General features: G+C 37.8%; 1 protein-coding gene across 16 annotated transcripts in view; it reads left to right on the top strand.

Moving 5' to 3' along the window:
* Window positions 1–23,465, top strand: part of TTLL5 (tubulin tyrosine ligase like 5) — a 414,008-nt gene that overhangs the window by 59,844 nt on the left and 330,699 nt on the right. For all 16 annotated transcript variants that reach the window (XM_069091917.1, XM_069091923.1, XM_069091924.1 and 13 more), the window contains 4 exons: window positions 1,500–1,569; window positions 1,844–1,928; window positions 20,455–20,556; window positions 22,392–22,483. In XM_069091917.1, the coding sequence (XP_068948018.1) occupies window positions 1,500–1,569; window positions 1,844–1,928; window positions 20,455–20,556; window positions 22,392–22,483 (349 nt within the window). The remainder of the gene's footprint in view (window positions 1–1,499; window positions 1,570–1,843; window positions 1,929–20,454; window positions 20,557–22,391; window positions 22,484–23,465) is intronic.

Genomic DNA, 23,465 nt, shown 5'->3' with positions numbered 1-23,465 from the left:
AAACTAAAAATAAACGTAAAATTTAATTAAAAAAAAAAAACGAATGTGCTGCCTTATATTCTTCTTACATCATTTCACCTATGCATTTTAACCCTTTAACTAAATTGTAAGTTCCTCAAGGATAGGAATTGTGGTTCCCCCCCCCCCATTCTTTTGTATTCTTCCACAGTGCCTATTACAAATGCTCAAAAGATAATTTTCAATAAATAAATAATAATACAATAACACATTTATATGGTGCCTTTAGGCTTACAAAGCACTTTTTTCCCAATCAACTTGGGAAATGCCATAGACATATTATCCTCATTTTACAGATGAGAAAAGTGGGGCTTAGACAGTTAAATGATTTACCCCTGGTCACACCACTAGTGTCAGAGTTAATATTTGAAACCAGGCTGTTCCATGTTCCTTCTGTTACAGAAAGAAAACCTACCCTTTTCCAAAGGGGTTATAAGTATTCGCTCTTTAAAGGACTATGAATAGTTCTTTAAAGTCTTTGGAGAAGCCAGTCATTTAAAAATAAGGTAACATTTTATAATTTACTTCTCACCTAAAATTGGAAGAAAGCAAGTTTTTTTTTTACCAGCAGTTCTTTTTTTTTTCATTCAACTCTAATACCATATGTAAGTATGTATAATCGTATATGTGTATATATATGCATATATATATATATATACACATAATGAATTTCTTGACTACAACCATCTATCAAGCTGTAGCGGGAAGAGTCATGAACTTTGTTGGTTTTTGGCATTACTTATCCTGATGGAATCACAGATCCTTAAAATATTGAAGTAAGGTTTATAAAGCTCTTTGCAGATGGGGGAAAGTAATAAGCATTTATGTAGCACCTAGTATGTGCCAACACTGTGCTAAAAAACCTTTACTAATATTATCTCATTTGATCCACACAACACCTCTTCGAGGTAGGTACCATTGTTATTCCTGTCTTACAGTTGGGAAAATTGAAGCAGAGATTAAGTGACTTACCTTGCCATAATCAGACCAAGTGTTGGAGTCTGTATTTGAACTCAGGTGTTCCTGACTCCAGGCCTAGCACTTCATCCACTACACCATCTAGCTGCCTCTTTGGGATATATAGGATGTGAAAGCTATTCTATAGAGTAAATTTATATTGTGGTTTGTTTTTTTTTTGCTTTTGTGAGAGGGTAAGGCAGGGCAATTGGGGTTAAGTGACTTGCCCAGGTTCACACGGGTAGTAAGAGTTAAGTCTCTGAGGCCAAATTTGAACTCAGGTCCTCCTGACTCCAGGCCTGGTATTCTATTCACTGTGCCACCTAGCTGCCCCTGTATTGTTTTGATTGTTATTGGTCAGTGACAGAGCTCATGGAAAAGACAAAGGTGGGTTAAAAGAAGACTGGAGCAGTGTTTGAAGTTTTTTAATTGTCTTTCTCAAAAGGTCGGGAGCATTGCTTCATATTATATGTTACGATGCTTCAGCACTTCTGTCCTCTCAATTCTTTCTCTCTATTCTATAGCCAAACCAAATTTCCCTGGAAGAGAACATCCTGGTCTCTCGTTATATCAACAATCCCCTGCTCATAGATGGTAAGTTGTGATTGTGTCTTTGTCTGTATTGGGCTGGATATTGCTACACTGTTCTTAAGGTCAGATCATGTTGATTTGAAAATTCTGTTCTAAAGAAGAAATCCTCACTAATGTAGTCTGAGATTATAACAAAATCCAGTTTTTTATAAGGAATGGGGATGGGGATGGAGATAGAGATGGAATATTGTCTTTTCCATGCTCTATGTGTTTGATTTAGTTTTTTACAGTTTGTAATTGGAATTATTTTTCATTGAAAAGTCAATGTTTCTTCTAGATTTCAAATTTGATGTACGTCTCTATGTGCTTGTGACGTCCTATGATCCTCTTGTCATTTATCTCTATGAAGAAGGGTTGGCAAGGTAAGAAATTTCTTCAGTGATTCTATATTCTATTCTGTTCTATTCAGTGGTTGATTAGCTCCGTTCCTTTTTATTATGTTGTTCAGCTTAGTAAGATTGAATCAACCCAAATTGTTTCACATTATAGAAATTGGCCTCATTATACTTCATACACACACACATATACACAAATATATGTAGACACATTTCCAGGTTCATTCAGTAATTAGTTTTGAATATTGGTAGTTGGAATGAACTACCTAATGAATTAGTAATGAACTAATGAATCAATCAAGGCATAGTGTCTGAATAGAGTGGAATGTTCAACTGCAAACAAGATCCTCATATTTAAATGTGCTAATTACCATTATTTCTTATATTCCTTTCTCTAATCTTGTTCCACTGATCTTTTTATTTTTTTTAAAAGCAATCAAAGTTAAGTAACTTGCTTAAGGTTACACGGCCAATTATTTTTGTGTGGGTGCCGAGTATCTGAGGCCAGAACCGAACCCAGGTCTCCCGACTCTGGGGCCAGCGCCCTTACTGTGCCACCTGGCTGCCCCCAGATCTTTTTATTTTTAATAATTTATTTTAACTACTACCAGATGATTTTGATGATTTCTGCTTTGTAATATTACTTGAGATCTGGAAGGGCCATTCCCCTTTCATCCCTACTACTTTTCATCATTTTCCTTGATGTGCTAGAAATTTTTGCTTTTAAAAATGAGTTTTGTTATTATTTTGTCAAATTCTGTAAAGTATTGATTGGCATAACATTATCAGTGTATATTAGCTTTGGCAGCATTGTTATCTTTATTGTACTGGCTTGGCCCAGCCACAAGAACTGACTTTTCCTCCAGCTATTTAAGTTGTTCTTTATTTCTCTAAGAAGTACTTTTTAATTGAATCTATACAAGTCTTTTATGTGCTTTGGTAGATTAATTCATAGACATTTTATATGTCTCGTTGCTTCTCGATTTTTGTTATTATATAAAATACTGTTGATTTTTGAAGAAATATTTTTGTAGACTCCAACTTTGCTGAAACTGTTAATTGTCTTAACCTTTGCTGATTCCTGAGATTTTCTAAATATGCCATCCTGTCATTTGCAAATAGAGATAGTTTTATCTCCTCTTTAGCTATTTTTATGCCCTTAATTTCTCCCTCTTGTGTGATTGTTGTTGCCAGCATTTCTAAAAATATATCAAATAATATTAGGAAGAATGGGCATACTTGTTTCACTCACATATTTATTGGATAAGGTTCTAGAGAATACTGCATATGATGTTTGCTTTTGATTTTAGATACTTTTTATGAGACTAAACAGGGTCCTTACATGGTTATACTTTGTAGTGTTTTTTTATAGCATTAATGAGTGTTCTATTTTATAAAAGTTTTTTTTTCTGCATCTATTGAGATAATCTTGTGGTTTTATGTGTTTTTGTTTTTTATGTTGATAGTTTTCCTAATATTGAACCATCTTTGCATCCCTCCTATAAATTCAACTTGGTCATAATGAATGATTTCTTGCATAAATCTCTGTAGTCCATTTGACAGAATTTTATTTAAAATTTTTGAATTCATTAATGATATTGGTCAGTAGTTCTCCTTCTTTGTTATCCTTCCATAGTTTATGTATTAATATAGAAGGATTCTGGCAGGGTGTTTTCTTTTGCAATTTTTCAGAAGAATTTGTATAGTATAGGTACTAATTGTTCTTTAAAAGTTTGGTAGAATTCTCCTGTGAGTTCATTAGGTGCAATAGTATATTTCTTTGGTGGTTCCTTTGTGGCTAGTTCTGTTTACTTTCCTGAGATTGGATTATTTAAGATCTATATTTGATCTTCTTTCAATTTGGATATTTTCTATTTTTGAAGGTATTCCTTTATTTCTTTTGTGACTTTGTGTAATAGATTCTATTTATTATTTTAAAAAATTTCTTCAGTTTATGTTGTGATTTCATATTGCTCATTTGCTGTTTTATTGTTTTAATTTTAGGCACTCTTTAAAGCATGATTCTAAATTTCTTTACAGAATGGTTGAACCATTTTACAGTTCTACCAACTGTGTACTGATAGGCTTGTCTTTCCACACCACCTCCAACATTGACTATTCCTATGTTTTGTCTTACTTGTCTATTTTTTCTGTGTGAGATAAAATTAATTTTCTCAGAATTAATTTTCATTTCTCTCATTTATTATTAGTGATTGGGAAGAGTCTCTTTTATATTGTGGTTCATAGTTTGCACTTTATCTTTTGAAAATAGCATTTGGAGTATCTAGTGTCTTACAACATTGGGAAAAATCATAGGATAGATTTAGAATTGAAAGGGCCCTTAAAGCCTCTTGAGTCCACCCTCCTCATTTTACATATGATGAAACTAAGGCTGAAAGAGGTTACAAGACTTACCCAGGGCTGCACAGAATCTTGGAGGATTGAAATTTAGGTCTTTTTAACTAAATGTTCATTGTTCTACTCACTGTGCCATTTAGTTGCTTGTTCATATCCTTTGGCCTTTTTATCCATTGGGAATAGTTCTTGGTCTTATATATTTGTACTAATTCCTTATATATCTTGGATTGAAGGTCCTTATCAAAGATATCTGATAACAGTTCTTTCCTAAATGCCAGTTTCCATTTTTATCCTATCTTTATTTTTTTTATATGAAACTTTTTAATTTCACATAATTGAAATTATATTTCATATTTTAAGATCTCCAACCTTTGGTTAAGAATTTTTCCCCTTGCTATACTCCCATACATTTTATTCTAATTTTTTAGAAATAATGTGACCTTTTACATCATTGACTATTTATTTGGACAATATCTCTTAAAATTAAATTTCATTTTGTTTTTAAACAAAGATGAGTCTTCTTTCAGTCCCACTTCCTGCTTTCCCACCCCCAAATAGGAAAACAAGAAAAAAGCCTTGTTACAAACATGTACAGTCAAACAAAACAAAATTTTTCATTGACCATGTTTGAAAAAATATATTTTATTCCTAACCCTTCACCTTTCTGTCAGGAGGTGGGCAACATGTTTCAGCATGAGTCCTCTAGAATCCTAGTTGGCTATTACACTGATAAAGTTCCAGCACAATATTGTACCTTTATATTTATATACCAAAACTTGTTCATTCATTTCCCAATTTGTGGACACCCCCTCAGATTCCCATTCTTTGCCACTTAAAAAATAGCTATATTTCTGTACAGTCCTAAATTTATCAGTACTAAATTAGTACCCCCTCCCCTCTCCTCTTTCCCTCCTAGTGAAATGCATGTCTGAACTGTGTTTGTGTGTGCACCCGCATGTATTTTTGTTTGTTTTGACTAGTTCAGATAAGGTTCAAATGCCCCCCCCTTACTTATATAAATACATACTTATGTACTTTGATTATGTGAGATAATTTTCCCTAAACTTCCTTTCCCTCTCCCCTTCTCCCTAGTACATTCCTCCTCCCGTCTTTTTCCATTCTTTTCTTCAGATCATCAAGATATAACAGAAACACTCTCAGGCCTTGTCTCATTGGACTCCCTTTATAAACCCTGATGATAGAGATCAGAGGGGACACATGTATCATCTCCCCATATTTGAATGTAAGCAGTTCACCCTTGTTTAGTCCCTTATCATTGTTCATTCGTGTTTACTTTCTTATGTTTCACTTCACTCCTGTGTTTGTGCTTCAGAGTTTCTATATATATAGTTCTGGTCCTTTCACCACCAGTGCTTGGAAGTCCTTTATTTAAGTAAAGATCCATTTTACCCCTCTACCATTACACTCAGTTTTGCTGGGTAAGTTATTGTAGGTTCTTAAGTCCATATGCTTTGCCTTTTGGAATTCCAAGTTTTTGCTCCTTTATAGTGGTGGCTGCTAAATTGTATGTGATTTTGACTATGGCTCCTCACTATTTGAATTCTTTCTTTCTGGCTGGTTGCAGTATTTTTTCCTTGACCTGGAGGTTCTGGATTTTAGCAGTGATGTTCCTGGAAGTTTTGATTTTGGAATTTCTTTCAGGAGGTGATTGCTGTATTCTCTCATTTTCCATTTTGTCCTCTGGTTCTTAGAGATCTGTCAGTTTTCTTTGAAAACTTCTTGAAAATTGATGTCTAGGCTCTTTTTAGGCTATTTTTTCAATAGTCTAATGATTCTTAAATTTTTTCTGCTTCATCAGTTTTCCAGGTGATTTTGCTATGAGACACCTTATTATTGTCTTCTCTTTTTCTGTGGCTTTGCTTTGTTTTAGTAATTCCTTTTGCCTCATGAAATCCTTTGCATCTCTTTGGTCTGTTCAGATTTTTAGGGGATGTATTGCTCGGGCAAGCTTTTGTACCTCTTCTGCCAAACTATTAGTTAATTCCATTTCCAATTCTTTCTTCCATAGCTTTCATTTCTTTTCCAGTTTTATCCTCAAGCACTCTTATTCCATTTAAAAAAAAATTAACTTAAAAAGCAAAACAGCTATTGCTTCATCTAGGAATGGAGTTTAATTTTAATTGAGTTTGTGACCCAGATGTGTTTTTTGTGAAGCAATACTTATAGATGTCTTAGAGCCATTCTCTTCTGTGTTGGTATCTTGAGCCTCCCTGCCATGATCATAGCTTTTTTAATGGTGGCATTCTTTTCTTGCTTGCTCATTCTTCCAGCCTACTTCCTAACTTCAAACTTTGTTAGGGCTGGGCTGTGTGGCACTTCTGGAGGGAAGGTCTGGGCTAGTCTTCTTTATTTTTTTAAACTTTTATTTAGTATTTTATTTTTCCCCAGTTGCATGTAAAAACAATTTTTATCATTCGTTTTTAAGAGTTTGAGTTCCAAATTTTCTCGCTTTCTCTCTTCCCACACCTCTCCACCTCCTTTGAGAAGGCAAGCATTTCAATACAGGTTATACATGTGTAGTGATGCAAAACATATCCCTAATAGTTCTGTTGTGAAAGAAAACATAAAAAAAAGCTCAAGAAAATAAAATTTAAAAAGTATGCTTCAGTCTGCATTACAGACACCATCAATTCTTTCTCTGGGGATGGATATCATTCCTCATCATAAGTCCCTCAGAGTTGTCTTGGATCGTTCTATTGCTGAGAATAACTAAGTAATTCACAGCTGATCATCTTAAAATATTGCTGTTACTTTGTACACAGTACATTTCACTTTGCATCTTGGGCTTTTCTTTTTTTTAATTAAATTTTATGTTTATTTTTAGTTTACATCACTCATTTCCACAAGATTTTGAGTTAAAAACTTTCTCCCTGTCTCTCCCCTACCCACCACCCCAAAACAGCGATCCCACTGTATACCTCCTTCCCCAATCTGCTCCCTCCCATCTCCTTCCACATCCCCCCTCCGACTTTCCAGTAGGGCAAGATGGATCTCTATACCCCAGTGTTGGGCTGGTTTCCTTGCTGCTTTATTTTTTTTTAAAGCAATTGGGGTTAAGTAACTTAAGTATCTGAGCCCGGATTCGATTCCCCAGGTCATCCCGACACTGGGGCCAGTGCTCTTACTCGCTGTGCTACCTGGCTGCCCCTCCTTGCTGCTTTATTGGGGCAATAAAGTGTTGTGTTATTCCAGAATCTCAGGGATGGGCTTGGGACCTCTAGGCTTTCAGTGCTCCCAAAGTAATCAGATCCAGGGCAAAGAATGATTGCTGCCCTAGTCATCTGAACTCTGCAGAAAGTTTGGGTCTGAGAAAGAATAAACTTATTGCTGAACTCTTTTGGAATTGGCTAGCTGGGAAGCTGTGTTGGCTCAGAGAATATTTGTAGGTTACCCTTTGACCCAGGTTTTCTGCCCTAATTATTCTTTTGTTGTCTGGGTATGAGAGTTGGATGTGAGTCTCACATTGGATGTGGGACTGTATTCCACATTTGGGGTCTGAGTCAAATTGCAGTTGCTTCTGCTGCTTTCTGAATTGCTTCCTTTCTTGGTGCTTACGGCCTTCTGACCAGGGCACTCCATGTGTGGGTCCTCTTCTCAGTCTGTCCTGCATCTGCATCCTGGGTAGTGGGTGACAAAGCCAGCAGTTCGATGTCCTTTTGCCCTGGGCCACAGCCTCTCCTTGGGTGCTGGTGTGCTCCTTGTCCAACCATGTCCCCAGTGTTGACAGATCTCTCTGTCCGTCTCACTGTGCCACTCTTGGATGGACTGAGGGCTCACTGTGACTTTTTTTGCATTTCCCCACCAGGATTCTGGCTGGTGTATTTTCTGAATCTGTTAGAAGGAGATTGTGGTGTGGAGAATGTCATTGCACTTCTTCCTGCCTCTCCAACATCTTGGTTCTACCCTGCCTCTTTGCTCTGCCCTCACGAGAGTGTTGTGATATATGATATGAAGTGTTACTCTAAACCTACTTTTTGCTAAATGCTTTTTTGTCATTGTCTTAGCAATTCTTATTAGAGAGTTATTCTCCTAGTATTTTGTATTGTTGGACTTAATGAATGCTGGATTGTTGAGTTTGTTTTTGATAGATAATTACCTAGTCTATTTCACTGATCTATTTTTCTGTTTTTTTTTAAACAAGTACCTAATGCTACTTTTAAGGCCTGAAAGTGCTGCTGCCTCCCTCCCTCCCTCCCTCCCTCCCTCTCTCCCTTCCTTCCTTCCTTCCTTCAACTTTCTTCCTAACTTCCTTTCTTCTTTTCCTCCTCATTTACCTTGAGATTCTACCTTTTGTTTCTTCAAATGAATTTCATTATTTTGTCTAGGCTATAATCTAATATCTCTGTTAGTTTGAGTAGCATAGCACTAAATATGTAAGTTAGTTTGTTTTCATTTTTGTTAATTTAGTGACCCACAGAATTCTAAAGATACTATTTTTTTGTGAAATTGTTTAAGGTATTTGAAATGAATACAGGACTCCTCTTTGTTCTTTTCCCCTCCAACCTTAGCCTTTTTTTGTCAGCTGGCTTTATAATTTTCCTTTTTTAATCATTAGTTTTTATGTCACAGGACAGGACTATATAGTCTAATAGAAGAGAACTGAAACTTAGAGTTGGAAAATATCTGGGTTTGAATTAAAAAGTAGTGTGACTTAGGGTCAAAAATACTTGGGTTCAGATGCTTACTGAATGTGTTATTCTCTAAATCTTGTTTCTAATACTTATTGGCTCTGTGACCACTTTGATCCTAAGATTTCTCATGCATGAAAATGGTGATAATAAGACTCGTATCCATCTCTGGTTTATTATTGTGAAGATCAAATGATGTAATATATACAAAATGTTAGCAAATCTTTAAGCCACATAGAAATGTCATTTGTTATAACAACTGATCTATGATCCATGAGTAGTCATGACTGGCAAAATCATTGCACATTTATACATTTTTGTATTTTAGAAAACAAATTAATTAGACTGAGCATATGAATAAATGTGGGCTACATGTTTATTTATAGCTACTTGTAAATATAGAACTATTTACTGGCAGCCCTGCATATGTATTATTAGTACTTTTTATTAATTTGAAAGGTTTTATTTAATTCATCACTTAAGAAATAAATGTGACCTTTGATAGATTAGAGCTATAACCCCAAGTCCTGCTATTTATACCCAGGTGACCTTAACTTCTTTGATCCTCATTTTTGTCATCTGTAAAATGAGCAGATTAGTTCAAATGATCTTGAAGATTCTTCCCAGTGTTATATATTATGGCCCTTTACCAAGACTCATTTTAAATCCCCAAAAGATACTAATCTTCCTCTAACCTTTAGGTGGCACTAGCAGTATTTATAGTACTATATTTTTCTTGATAAATTTTGGGGATTTGAGCTCTGGTGACACTAGAGGTTGCTTGAACTCCTTAGTTTTTGGCCTCTCATTACTTGAAAATTAAGAGAAATGGAGAACAAAAACCATTACTGTTGAATAGATAAGACTGGACTGGGCCTCTCAATGAAGACCAAGAGTCCTTAAGCATTTTTGTGTCATGGATACCTTTGGCGAGTGAGTGAAATTCCCAGAGAAATGATAGACTTACAAAGGAAACCAATTGTTTTGAAATAAAGTCATAAACATATTTTTATATGTTTATAAAATTCTAATTCTGAGTTTCTTCATCTGTTGGAATATAACCTCTGCTGTATTTGTTTATGAATTTACCATATGGAACCTTTCCTTCTGCGCAGATATTGTCAGCTACTGTGAATGTGCACTCCTATAGTTTTAGAACCCCTACTCTGAAATACAAATTTGTTCTTTCATGTGTATCTATGCAAATCAGTCTCTGCCAACACCATTAGTTTCTGCCTCAAATTGGACTTGATTAGGGATCATATAGTAAAGTTATATATTGTTTTTCAAAGATACTGTATAGGTACTATACAATGGAGTTCTTAATCCTTTTTGTGTGTGATGAACCCCTTCTCAGAGTAATGTTTTTAAATGTGTAAAATGAAAGAGAAGGGAATGAGCATTTATTAAACACCTACCATGTGCCAGGCAGTGAATTAAGCACTTTACAAATATTAACTCATTTGATCTTCATGAGAACCCTGGTATGTAGATGCTGTTATTATCCCCATCTTGCAGTTGAAGAAACTGTAATAGAAGTTCAGTGACTTAGCCTTAACTTCACTTCACCCAGAGTCACCTAGCCAGTCTGAGGCTGGATTTGAACTCAAGTCTTCCTTATTCCAGACCCAGCACTCTCTGCACTACACCACTTGACTGCTACTGAAATACGTAGAATTATAAAAAGAAACAAAAGGTTAGTGAAAATAAAGATGTGACTTTTTTTCCCAACCAAGTTCTATTGAAATTGATGTATATATCCCAGGTTAAGAACTTCTCCTATAATAGGCATGCATAAGCTTTCTATCTGCATCTCTTGTAATGTTTCTGAACCTATGTAACTTCTTGGCGATCCTTTACGTTTACCTGTTGATTTTTTCTTTCATAATCTGTGTAATGGCTTTCATTCCCAATCTATAGCTCCTCTGCATCAAAAGATACTTTTTTTCACTGAGATGCATTTTCTTGCTGTCCAGATCAAATCTCAGCTTCATCTTCTGGAAGGGTAAAGGGCAATCACAGAAAGACCCGCCCTCCACACACACCTTTTTCCAAAGAGGTAAAAGTGGAGAGAAGTAGCTAGAAGTGTATATCTATATGTCAGAGGTTTCCCTTCTTTAGAAGGGAATAGGTCTACTGAAGTCTGTCTCCTTACATTGTTTCTGTCCTTTGATTACAAAAGAAAAGTAGCTGATGGAAGAAAGCTATAATTTCTCATAGACCTATTAAAATAAAATATTAATATTAAAATATTCTGGGAGAGGTTGTAAATTCAGTTATGTTTTTTTGGAATAAATATCTTATTTTAAAGTTTGAATTTTTAACCTGATAATAGAACCTGAACAGCTAGTTTTAAATTCAGCATTTGGAATTTTCTCTGTTTTGGGTTAAATGACTTTAGAAATTCAGGAAAACTTTCTGTCTTACCATTTCTGGTTTTTTGTGTTTTAGTGGATCTGTGATCTCACCCATTTTGACACAGTTTATAACTCATTCACACCTGCCCATCTTATGTGACTCATGTGCCTGCCCTCCTAAAAGTCTGTCATGAGGGTGTCCATCCAAACATCCCTTCCTTTCTTTCAGCATCACAAGGATACCAATAGAGCATCTGTACACCTATCATCCCCTGCTCTACCAACCTGTCTTCTCTTCCTCTCTTATACTTCCTTGATGACTTTTACTCCTGATCTTTGAAATTCCTCTTTGGCTATATTTTGTGACCTATTCACACATACCATGCGTCTAGTCATTGCCCTATGTGTGATGCTCATCTTTGATTGTTCAGGGGCATTGATGTTCTGCCTTACAATGCCCTATGGCAATACTGGTAAAATATTAATATTAAAGAGATATACCCATGCTTTCATGGGAAGCTTAGGTTCAGTAAAAGAGCTTTGCAATTTCCCAAAAGACATCAGCCCACTGTTTTCCTTCTTTTCAACTTGGGGCCCAGCTTTTTGTCCATCTATACTGTTATCCCAGATCTATCTGTCTGTCTGTCTGTCTGTCTATCTATCATCTATCTATCTATCTATCTGTCTACCTAACTATCTGTCTGTCTGTCTGTCTATCTATCATCTATCTATCTGTCTGTCTACCTAACTATCTGTCTTGTCTGTCTCTAGATATCTGTCTGTCTGTAGATACCTATCTAGTTATTCTGTTGGACAAGCTTTACATGGTATCTATCCAAATACTTGTTGAAATCTGTCAGTCGGTGAACACTGATTACTTATTATGTGCCAGGAACTGAGATAAAGGCTGGGAATAAAAGGAAAAGCAAAGGAGAGTCCCTGCCCTCAAGGAGCTCACAGTCAAACGGGGGAGACGACATGGAAGCAACTAAGTACAAATAATCCATGTAAATGACAAATTGGAAATAATCCAGAGGGAAGACCCTAGAATTAAGGGAGATCAGGGAAGTCTTCCTGTAGTAGGTGAGGCTTTAGTTTAGACTGGAGGGAAGCCAGTAGGCAGAGTGGAGGAGGGACAGCATCCCAGGCATAGGACAGCCAGAGAAAATGCCTGGACGTGATGTGTCTTGTTCACAGAGCAGACAGGTTCACAGTGTTATAGGATCTAATACTGTGTGGTGGTAAGTAAAATATAAGAAAATAGGGAAGGTAGAGAGGGGGCTAGGTTATGTAAGACTTTGAATGCCAAACAAAATATTTTCTATTTAACCTTTGAGGTGAGTGATAGGTAGCCATTGGAGTTTATTGAATAGGGGTAGTAGTGACGTGACTGCACTTGCGCTTTAGGAAAATCCCTTTGGTGGCAAGAATGGAGGATGGTTTGGAGTAGAGAGAGACTGGAGGCAGACAGACCCACCAGGCTACTTTAATAGTATAGGTGGGAGGTGATGAGGGCCTATACCGGGGTATTGGCAGTGTCAGAGGAGAGAAGGGAACACATGACAGGCTTTGGCAACAGATTATAAAAAGGGAGGGTGCAGTTCAAGAGTGAGTTGAAGATGATGCATAGGCTGTGAGCCTGTGTGACTATGAGGATAGTGGTCCTCGCAACAGTAATAGTTAAGTTAGGAAGAGGGAAGGTAGTAGGGTGAAAATAATGAGTTCAGTTTTGGAAATGTTGAGTTTAGGGCGTTTCTGTGACGTCCAGTTCAAGAAATCTGCTGAGCAGTTGGAGATGTGAAACCGCAAATCAGCAGAGAGGTTAGGGCTGGATAAATCTGAGGTAGCACAGCAATGATAATTCATCCATAGCAACTGATAAGATCACCAAGTAAAATGGTATAGAAGGCAAAGAGAAGGGGACTCCGGACAAAGCCCTGTGGGGCACCCATAGTTCGACAGTGTGGTCTGGATGAAGGAGTAGTCTGAGAGGTAGGAGGTAAACTAGGGCAAGGATGATGTCCCAAAAACCTAGAGAGAAGAGAGTGTCAAGGAGAAGAAGATCACCGTGGTCAAAAGCTGCAGAGAGGCCAGGAAAGATGAGGACTGAGCAAAGGTCTTTGGATTCTGCAGTTAAGAAATCATTAGTAATTTTGGAGAGAGCAGTTTTGGTTGAATGATAAGGTCAGAAACCAGACTGCAGAGTTAAGAAGGGAGGAAGGGAGAAGGGCTGGGGACACCTATTGCGGGTGGCCTTCTCAAGGAGTTTAGCATCAACAGACAGAAGAGGTGTGGGACAGTAGAAGAGGGGGACGGGTAAGATCAAGGAGGACATTTTTTTGAGAGCAGGGAAATGTCTTTGTAAGTCATATAGAAGTAGCCTGTAGATAGGGATGGATTGAAGATAAGTGAATGAGTGAAGATAATACCGTGTTTCCCCGATAATAAGACCCATCCCGAAAATAAGCCCTCCCCTTACTGTGTAAGATTCCTCTAAAATAAGCCCTCCCCCGAAAATAAGCCCTATTGAGATTGCTACTGTAGTGAAGGTGATCCCCTGCGCTACACGCTACATTACGGTACCCTCTGTATGCACCGTCCCCCCCTTCCTCCCCCCGTGAAACGCACGCCGCGCTCCGAGCTGCATCCAATCAGAGCTGCAGCAGTGAGCACGTCATCCTGTTCTTTATTGAATTCATTATTGAATAAAGGTACATTTTTTTGTTCACATTTACCTGTTTATTAAAATTGCTGTCAATGTTCATTAAAATAAGCCCTCCCCTGAAAATAAGCCCTCTGGTGTTTTTCTGTCCAAAAAAAAAATAATAAGGCAGTGTCTTATTATTGGGGAAACACGGTAGAAGGGTCTGTGTCCTAGAGGAGACAGGATGGATTGGGATTGGTTTTGTAGGGTAGGACTTAGCAAGAAGAGGGGCGGCACAAGTTCTTTGTCCATTTGATCTGCTGTAGACTGACCAGCCACACTGGATTAAGTGATTAAAAGGTCTAATCTCTTCGGTAGTTTACACTACAGAGGGCTGTACTGGGCTCTATGCAATCAGCAAAATGTTATCCACAAACTACTATACCTGAATCAACTATCTTACAAAGTCAGAATTAGATTAAAAAAAAAAGAATAATAAAAGAAAAATGGATGCCCCATAATCAAAACAATTTAACCTTGATTTATTTAAAAAGTGATTGAACACCAAAAATATTAAATGTACAACACAAATGACATGAATACCTGCTGTAATAATTTCACTGTGAAGCTTAACAACTATAAATTAATTGCTACAACAAAGAGACTAATAGAACCCAGAAAGCCTTAGTGAACAAATATTTAATCTCCTTGCCAAATAGGAAGAGATGGCTGCCAATCATTTGTAAGATCTTATGAAAACAAATGATGGATGATTATGGGCGGCATCATCTCATAAAACAGAGAAGCAGTGGAAGGTGAAACTAGTTTAAAGAAAGCTTGGCAAAATGTTCTTTTTATATATATGTAAAATATTGAGGAAATAAAATAAAATTCATTTTCCGAAGTGATTATTTTCTTGGTACTCAAGTTTTTGCTCAGAGGGGCCAAGCTGTATTGTATTTTGACCCAGAGGAGTTAGGTTCGAATTTTAGACTTCTTAGCTGTGTGACCTTGGGAAAGTCACTTCTCTTCCTGGGTAACACGTTCTTTCCCTATAAAACCAGAGTGTTGGACTAAGTGATGTGTGAGAGAACCTTTCTAGCTCTAAATCCTGCAATCTTTAAATGAAGAAGCTGAAATGTAAGACCTCTCAAAGCGCATTCTGGCTTCAAGAATCTGTATGATTGCCTTAGAGGCATGCTGGTGGCCCCTTCACTCTCTTTTTAGAGTCGTATGTCATGTTGTCAGCAGGGGGCGCTGACGGTCTGTGTCATTGGAGGGAGGGTGAAGGGCAGCCAGAGCCTTCTCTGCTAAGATGGTGTCAGATTCTTTTTCTTCTCAGACAGAGAGGTGGAATCCAAAAAACGACTTTGTACTAGATTTTATAGCTTTAGGTGGGTCCAGTATTAGGTCTAAATGATTTGACGAGGTCCTTTTAGAAGATGAAACTAATACCCACATTTCCAGTGAAACAGAAAAAATAAAATTAAACAAAATTAAACTGAAATCCACATGCACCATCAGAGACCCAAGGATCTGCTGCACATTCAGGGAAAACTGAAGTTTTATCCAGGGATCCATAAGTGTTCCAGTAAAGCTGGGGGTTTCATGGTGAGCACTGAGTGATGTTTGAATGTGGGGACTATTTTCTTACCGTCTCTGCAATATTCATTCAAAAAGGACCTGAAAGTAACTGTGGCACCTCCCTGCTATAAGCTCTTCTTCAGTAGCCCTCCTTGCTAATTAGCACTGGCTCTGCAGGGATATTTACCTTTTCTCTGTTGAATTCCTGTGGTTTTTAAAGAATTCAGGTGCTTGATGGTTGCCAAAGAATTCAGATTACCTCACAGGCTGCATGCTGTCCAGAGTCTAATACCCGAGCCAGAGAAAGGGAAGAGAAAACAACAATAAGGGGGGAAGTTCCCCGATGCTTGCTGTCCCCCCTCGCTGGCAGGGCCTTGCTGTTTGTGGACCTTGAACCATTGCTGGCTCTGGAGGCAGGGGATCAGCCTGGTAATCCCTTCCCCAGACGGCTCTGTAGGGCGCTCCCTACTCACTGTAGCACTTTGGCAGGCTCCTTGCTGCAGCTGGTTAACAGAAGATCAGAGAGTCCTTGGGCCTCTTGTTCCCTTCCAATAGGGTTTTTCTGGGTCAGGCCAAGATGAAACCCAGTGGCTCCTGGCAAGGCAGTTTGATTCGCTGTCTCCTCACCTCCCAAGGCTTTGGCTCGGAGACACTACAGCCACGGATGTGTTATTGCCGTAGTCTCTGCATTGGGCCTGCCTCTTCCTCCTTGTCATTTGTAGAAGATTCTCTTTTAGGTTGTAAACTCCTTGAAGGCAGAGGAGGCATATTTTGTTGTCATCTTTGTGTCTGCAGTATAATGTGCAGTCTCCTGCTTCCCAAAGATAACATAGTAGGGATTTAATGAATGTTTGTTGAATACTGTCTAGATCATCAAAAGTGTGGGCTGTGTCCATCTTGGCCATTTTGCCCATGCCTTCAGGTAGTAATAGCTAGCACTCACATAGTGCATCCAAGTTTGCAAAGTGCATTATAAGTATTCGCCTCGTTTTTCTTTTCACAACAACCCTGGGAGATAGGTGCTAATCTTATACCTATTTTACAGATGAGCAGACTGAGGGTAGACCAAAGTTAACTGCTTTGTTGAGGGTCACACAGCTAGTGTCTAATGGGAGATTTAAATTCAGGTCTTCCCAACTCCACATAAAGTGCTGCATTCCTTAGCTACCTTAGTGACTGAGTTGGGTCTTAAGGATCCAATTAACTTCCTTCTCTTTGGCTCCATCTTTATGTGATGTAAACAATCTAGCATTACTTAAAGGCACTACTGAATTGTTCGTGGATTCTACTATTTTTGTCATAATCCTTGTTTTAGACCATTTCCACATCAACTTTAGAATGAGCTAATTACACACATTCTCAGTCTCACTCTTAAAATCTTAACCATAATAAATTAACAACCCTAGCATGATTCTCAAGTCTTTGATACATAGCTAAAATAGACATAGAACTTTTGGCATAAGAATATATTCCACAGAATTTTTCAGTGTGTTAACTATAGTACTAAGATTTCCTTTAAGGCAAATTGCAAAGCCCTGTCAACCCTCCTGTTGTTTTTGTGTGTGTGTGTTTGTTTATTTGTCCTTGATCATCTTATGATATAGCTTGAGGATTCTATTTATCATCTAAATTTCGATTTACTTTTCTACAAGTAAGTGTAAACTTAAGTCTTGAGGTGCTTAGCAGAATTGTATCATTTTGGGGGTGCTAATAATTAGTTTGTTGTTGTTTGGTCATTTCAGTCGTGTCCTGTCCTTTGTGATCCCATTTAGGGTTTTCTTGATGGGAGTTTACCGTTTCCTTCTCCAGTTCATTTTACAAATAAAGAACTGACTTGTCCAGGGTCAAACTGCTAGTAACTGTCTGAGGCTGGATTTGAACTAGGATGAGTCTTCCTAATTGTAGGTCTGGCACTCCTCTCACTGAAGTATTTAGCTGCCCTGAAGCATTTGGACTTAACTATAATAGATCCATCAAAGTATCAAATAAAAAATCTTTAAGTATTTAGACTTGAGTACTGTAGCATCTGATTTGATATGAAAGCTTAGTTTAAAGGACAGGGATGAAAATGAGAGGCAAATGAACTGAAAAGAACTTTAATTTGATTGTAAAGTCTTTTGGTTCTATTGGTGAGGTGAGAGTTGTAATATATTCTTCCCTTCAGCCACACACAAGCTTTTCTGTAATTCTTATTTTCTTATCTCTCAGGTGAGAGAATATTTTTAAAGAGTGCTTAGCACAGTGCCTGGTACACAGTAGGTACTATATAAATGCTTATGCCTTTTCCTGACTTCCATGTGGCCCCTGCTATGTGCTTCTTTGCCATTCAGCTAAATTTAGATTCCATTATTTTTCTTTTTCTCCTGAATTCTGTCATTAGATGTCTTCTTTGACTCATTCTTATCTTCTCCCTACTTTGCATCCCTAGCAAAGAGCTTTGGTGCCTTGAATGATGTTTTCGTGCAGTTTTATTTTGAAATGCATCAAGAGTATGCATTTCAGTTAATGGATGAGGTGTAGAAGCAAGGGAACCTGTTTCTGTGTAGATGTCAGACCTTGTACAAAGAGGAATGTTGGAGCTCCAGAGACATGTGTTGGATACCAGAGCTTCATCAGGGGGCTGGACCTCAGTCATCATCTAGCTGAACCCAAATCCTATCTACAAAGCCCCTGACAAGAGGCCATCCATCTTTTGTTGAAAGCCTTCCATTAAGTAGGCCACTGATTTTCTGAATTAGATCATTCCACTCTGGACTAGCTCTCATTGTTAGGACGGTCTTCTTTCCATCAAAACTAAATTTGCCTCAGTGTCCCTTCTACCCATGACTCATTATTTTGCCTCCGGAGGCTAAGCAGAACAAGTCCAATTCCCCTTACATGTTATATAGCCCTTTAAATATGATCCCAATAACTGGGCAGCTATGTGGAGCAGTGGATAGTGTTGGGCATGGAGTCAGGAAGACGCATCTTCCTGAGTTCAAATCTGGTCTCAGACACTTATTTACTGTGTGATGTCACTTAACCCTGTTTTCTTAAGTTTCCTTATCTGTAAAATGAGCTAGAGAAGGAAATAGCGAACCCCTTCAGTATCTTTGCCAAGCGACATGAAGAGTCGGACATGACAATGCAACAACAACCACAATGTTTCCCTTAAGTCTTATTCAGGTCAATGATGTGACATGAACTTGAGGTCTTTCCTATCCTGGTTGCTGTATGCTAGATATTCAGTAGCTTCCTAGTTCTCTTCCTAAAATGTGGTATCCAGAACTGAACACTGTACTCAAGATAGGATTTCACTCGGGGAAATGTGACAATGGGACCAACACTTTTTATTCCTGCCCCTCAATTTAGTCCAAGATTTCATTAGCCTTGTTGAATATCATATCACACTGCTGATTTAAGTTGAGCTTATAATTCACTAATGCAGATTTGTTGACCAAGTTAGATATACTGGTACAATTCACTTGAGTCGGGGGGCTTAATTTTCTAAAATGTTGTATCTTTTTTTAACCACTATTGTTCTTTGGGAGAGGGTGGCATTTGGTGTGTTACTGCGAGGTTATGTCTCTGTAGCCTTTTTGGGGCCCAGGTGGGCATTCTTGCATTTAACAAGAATTTCGTTCATTGACTACCCTAGAATAGGAAAGTGTCTGTTGAAGGAATACTAAGATGTATAGACAAAGCTTACTCAGTACAAAGTAAAATAACTGGAAATAATGATTTAACTAGAAGTGTCTGAATGTTTGTGGTCCTTCTGGAATACAGAGTATTCTTTGACTTTAGGCAGTTTATTAACAAGATAATAAAGTTTTCCAAACTCTGCGTCCCTAACCATTCCTACTTGACATTAGTTTCTTTCCTTGCTCTCTCTGCTCTGCTATACATTTCTGGTGTTGCATTTGTGAAGGTAGTGGGTGGCTGAAGAGAAAAAGAGAAGAAAATTTGAAATGACATCCTTAGGTACAGTAGTAATAAATTTTGTTTCCATAGTCTATAAAAACATATGAAAATTAATTTATAAATTACTTGAGCCTCCCACCTATTTTCAGAGAATCGGATACAGTGTTTCAGAAAAACATTATAGTGAAGGGTGATGATGTAGTTCCAAAGGTGTGTGAGCAGAAATTTGTAATTATCTAAGTAATCTACCTAAGTGATATTGTTGATACTGAATCTCACTGGAAATCTTGACCTATATACTGGCTTAGCTCATTCAAAATAACTCCATGGATACACATCCTTTATGCTCCTGCATTCTTTTGATTTTAGTCTAGTCTAGCAAATCTACGACATGTAGGTATAAATATATGCCTCCATATTGCTGTCAGTCTTCTGACATAAACAGTATGATTCTCCTTGCTTTGTGCTTACTTGCTCCATTATTTCTGTGAACATATATCTATACCTATATGTATATCTAAGATTACATATAAAATATAGATGTATATGTGTATACATATGTATATAGGAATGTTTATATATAAAAGCATATATGTATGTACATATGTGTATGTGTATATTTACATGTGTGTTTATTTTGTGAATGGATTCTGTGTTTTGGTCTTTATTCTTTATCTTCCTTTCAAGTCCTGAGTTTAGTTTACTACACCATGTCATCCGTCTCCTGCATTGTTGCTGTCACTCTTTCTTCCTGTATAGACAGTGTGATTCTCCTTGCTTGTGCTCACTCAGCCCACTATTTCAATGAACCTCAATTCCAAGACTCACATCTCAGCCCTGGGCCTTCGTTGCTCACTTTATAAAGTGCTGACGGCGAGGTGTTTAAATACGAGCCCCCACACTACGCTAATGGGCCTTGCTCTTTTTCTGAGCCCAGAAACCAATTCGATACTGCCTTCTTGCCACTTTGTGTTATCTTGTTCTTTAATTCTCACTTATGTATTCCCTCGAATCTGAGGGGGAAATGTTTTCTGGCCTTTCACTTTGGATCCTGCTTTTAGGTTTGCAACTGTGAGATATGATCAAGGAGCTAAGAACATACGGAATCAGTTCATGCACCTGACCAACTACAGTGTGAACAAGAAGAGTGGTGACTATGTCAGGTAGAGTTGGCAGCTAGGTCACAGAACTTGGGATGGGGGGGAGGCAAGGGCAAGGGGCAAGATCTGCCCTGGGCCCAATCAGGTGTTGGCAAATGAATCCTGATTGAAGGCTTTTCTATTTCTAGATGGGGGAGTGAACTTCACATTAATATTTAGTGGGCGTGAGTGAAATTAAGTATTGCTGGTAGGCAGTGGAGGATAGGTTTGGGGTTGCTTTTTTTTTTTCATTTCTGGCACAGCTACAATATTCTGTACTTACTCATTTTCTAAGGTAAGGGTAATAGTTACATTAAAGATCATTGGGGGATGTTGCCTTTTGGAAAGTAAGAAATGAGGCCATCTTGGAAGAGGACTCAGTGGAATGGAGGACTGGCCATTTTCTTGGAAACATTTTCTCCGTTCTCTTTTTCTTTCATACTCAACAATTTAGCTAGACATTGAAAAAATAAAAAAGAAACCCAAATAGTTACTTTTTGCTCAGACTAAAAATAGGTTCATAGCAGGTCCAAGAAAAGAAAGAAACCAGGAATCTGAAGGCATTGGAACAGGAGCTAGAATTTTACAGGTTTAATTGAACTTACCTTCACTAGGGTTTGGGATCGTTAAAGAAATTAAATCCTTCATTTTGGAAGGTTACCAGGATGAATGGAGGTGTGGGAGGTGATGGGGAACAGCTCAGTATGACACAAAACATCCATTTTCCCCCCAAACAACAAATTGTGACACTTTCCACATTCTTGGGACCTCCAGCCCATAGCACAGAGTCATAGACACAATAATCACTTATAAATGTTTGTTGAGTTTTAAATGCTGGGATTCTGTCCCACTCGTGGCATATCCTTGCTTACAATGGGGGATAAGGATGGGACCTGTGATTTCCTTGGTGTTGGACAGAGGTGCTAACCATGCAACCCACAACACTCCTGAGTGTGGCCCAAACCAGATTAAAATGCATTTAGCACAAAAATAAATAGATAAAAATACAGTAAAGGAAAGTAATGTTAAAATGTGGTTTTCTAAGTTAATCTGTAGCCCTCAGGGCTTCTTATGTCTTATGGGCCCTGTCCCTATTCGAGTTTGCTACCACTGGTGTAGAGAACTCCCTGGTGAGGAAACTGCCTCTACCTATGCGAGTCAACATTCTCTGCAGCTTCAGGGCCTGGAAAGATGAAAGTACTTGCCCAGTCTTATAGAGTCAGTATAGTGCTAGAGGAAGGACTAGAATTCAGTTTCCTTGATCCAAGGATGGCTCTCTGCTCCTTCTTTTCTTTATAATAGGAGTATAGTTTGTGAAGCTTACTGATGCCCTGTTACTAACACCCAAGACTGAGAGAGAGGCAAAGGAAAATAAGGAGCTGATTTCAGGTGCAAAAGCACAAGCATATTCGGTCATCACCTTACCTCATCCAGCCTATTTTCCTTTGACAGGAACACGAAAAGATGTTTTGTGGGAAAGCATAAAATTTTCTTCAAAGATTACAGGCAGATCCCCAAATTTTCCTATGTACTATCCATAAATTTCTTTAAACCTTTCTTAGATAATTTTAGATTTTTGACTTATTGTTTTCCCTCTAGTTAATAAATGCTATTATTTGGATAAGACAAAATTAGCCTTTCTTCTTACTACCAATAGAATATGGAAAGTGTATAACTTTTGACTTTTATTCATGTTAATATGATAAAGGAAACAGGATTGTAGAGTGGACAGCAGAAGAGACAGAAGGGAAAAGATGTGTTTATGTGAACAGAAAAAAACCATTCAAAAAGAATCTTATTCTTTAAGACAAAATATCCTAAAGTCGTATGTGACCCCTGATTTCTTGATTTATTTTTAGTTGTGATGATCCTGAAGTGGAAGATTATGGGAACAAATGGAGCATGAGTGCCATGCTTAGGTACCTGAAACAAGAAGGGAAAGACACAACTGGTGAGTAGCCAAGCCTTTCTCACTTTTGTTTCTTCCCCAGTGGAATGATGGAATAAAGCAGCCTTTGTCTCTTGCTGGGCGTCACTCTCACTGGCTTCATGCTACTAAGGCAGAGAGAGTTATGGACGCTGGTGTTAGGTACTTGTTCCTGCTACTTCATAAAGGGAAGAAAAGTTATTTCTATGACTCTTGGGGTAATCCCTTTAATTTGCTTCCTAGACTAAAGCATAAAACTCTATTAGCCCTTGAATTATTGATAGAAGCAATTTCATTTCATTTGACAAATTGTATCTATATTTTTCCCTAATGAAGCCTTGAGTTCAAGTTCTTTTAAGCAGATTTTCCTCTTTCATATTGGCATCAAATCAGTTTGGCATGAAGCATAGACAATGAATATATTGTCAGGAACATTGAAATGGGTCAAGTTGGTGATCTCCAAAGCAACATGAAAACACAATTTTCCTAAAGGAGTATTCTTAGTCTAATAGGAACAAGACTTATAGTAAAGAAATACTTGTTTTCAGATATGTGAAAAGCTGTCACAAGAAAGAGGATTATATTTGTTTTGCTTGACAGACAAGGAAACAAGGTAGAAGTTACATAGGCATATATAATTCTGATCTAAGGAAAAAACTACTTTGTGTGGTAGTGGGTTCCTTCTCACTTGAAGACTTCAAGAGAAGGAGAACACTTCTCAGGTGTGCTCTAGAGGGAAACTCAGGATTGAGTTGTACTAGATAGATCCTTAGGTCCTTTCTAACTCTTGAGATTCTGTATTTCTGTGTGAATTTTAGGGAGAAATAAGTATCAATTCTAGAATAGGGATGCTTCTTCCCTTAATTACACACCTCTGTGCATTTGCACAAACCGCACTGTATTGTTTTTTTGTCCTTTGTTTTTGAAGAGATCCATGACATCAGGAAGATAATATCATGGCTCGCAAATGAATTGAATTCAAGTGAGGGACGACTGTGCAAAGTCA

This window comes from Petaurus breviceps, unplaced genomic scaffold (genome assembly GCF_028583685.1).
Source record: "Petaurus breviceps papuanus isolate PSGF00001 unplaced genomic scaffold, PetGlider_PUasm1.0 189, whole genome shotgun sequence".
Taxonomy (NCBI): domain Eukaryota; kingdom Metazoa; phylum Chordata; class Mammalia; order Diprotodontia; family Petauridae; genus Petaurus; species Petaurus breviceps.
The sequence above is the reverse complement of the archived record's forward strand: the minus strand, read 5'-3'. Positions and strand labels throughout refer to the sequence as shown.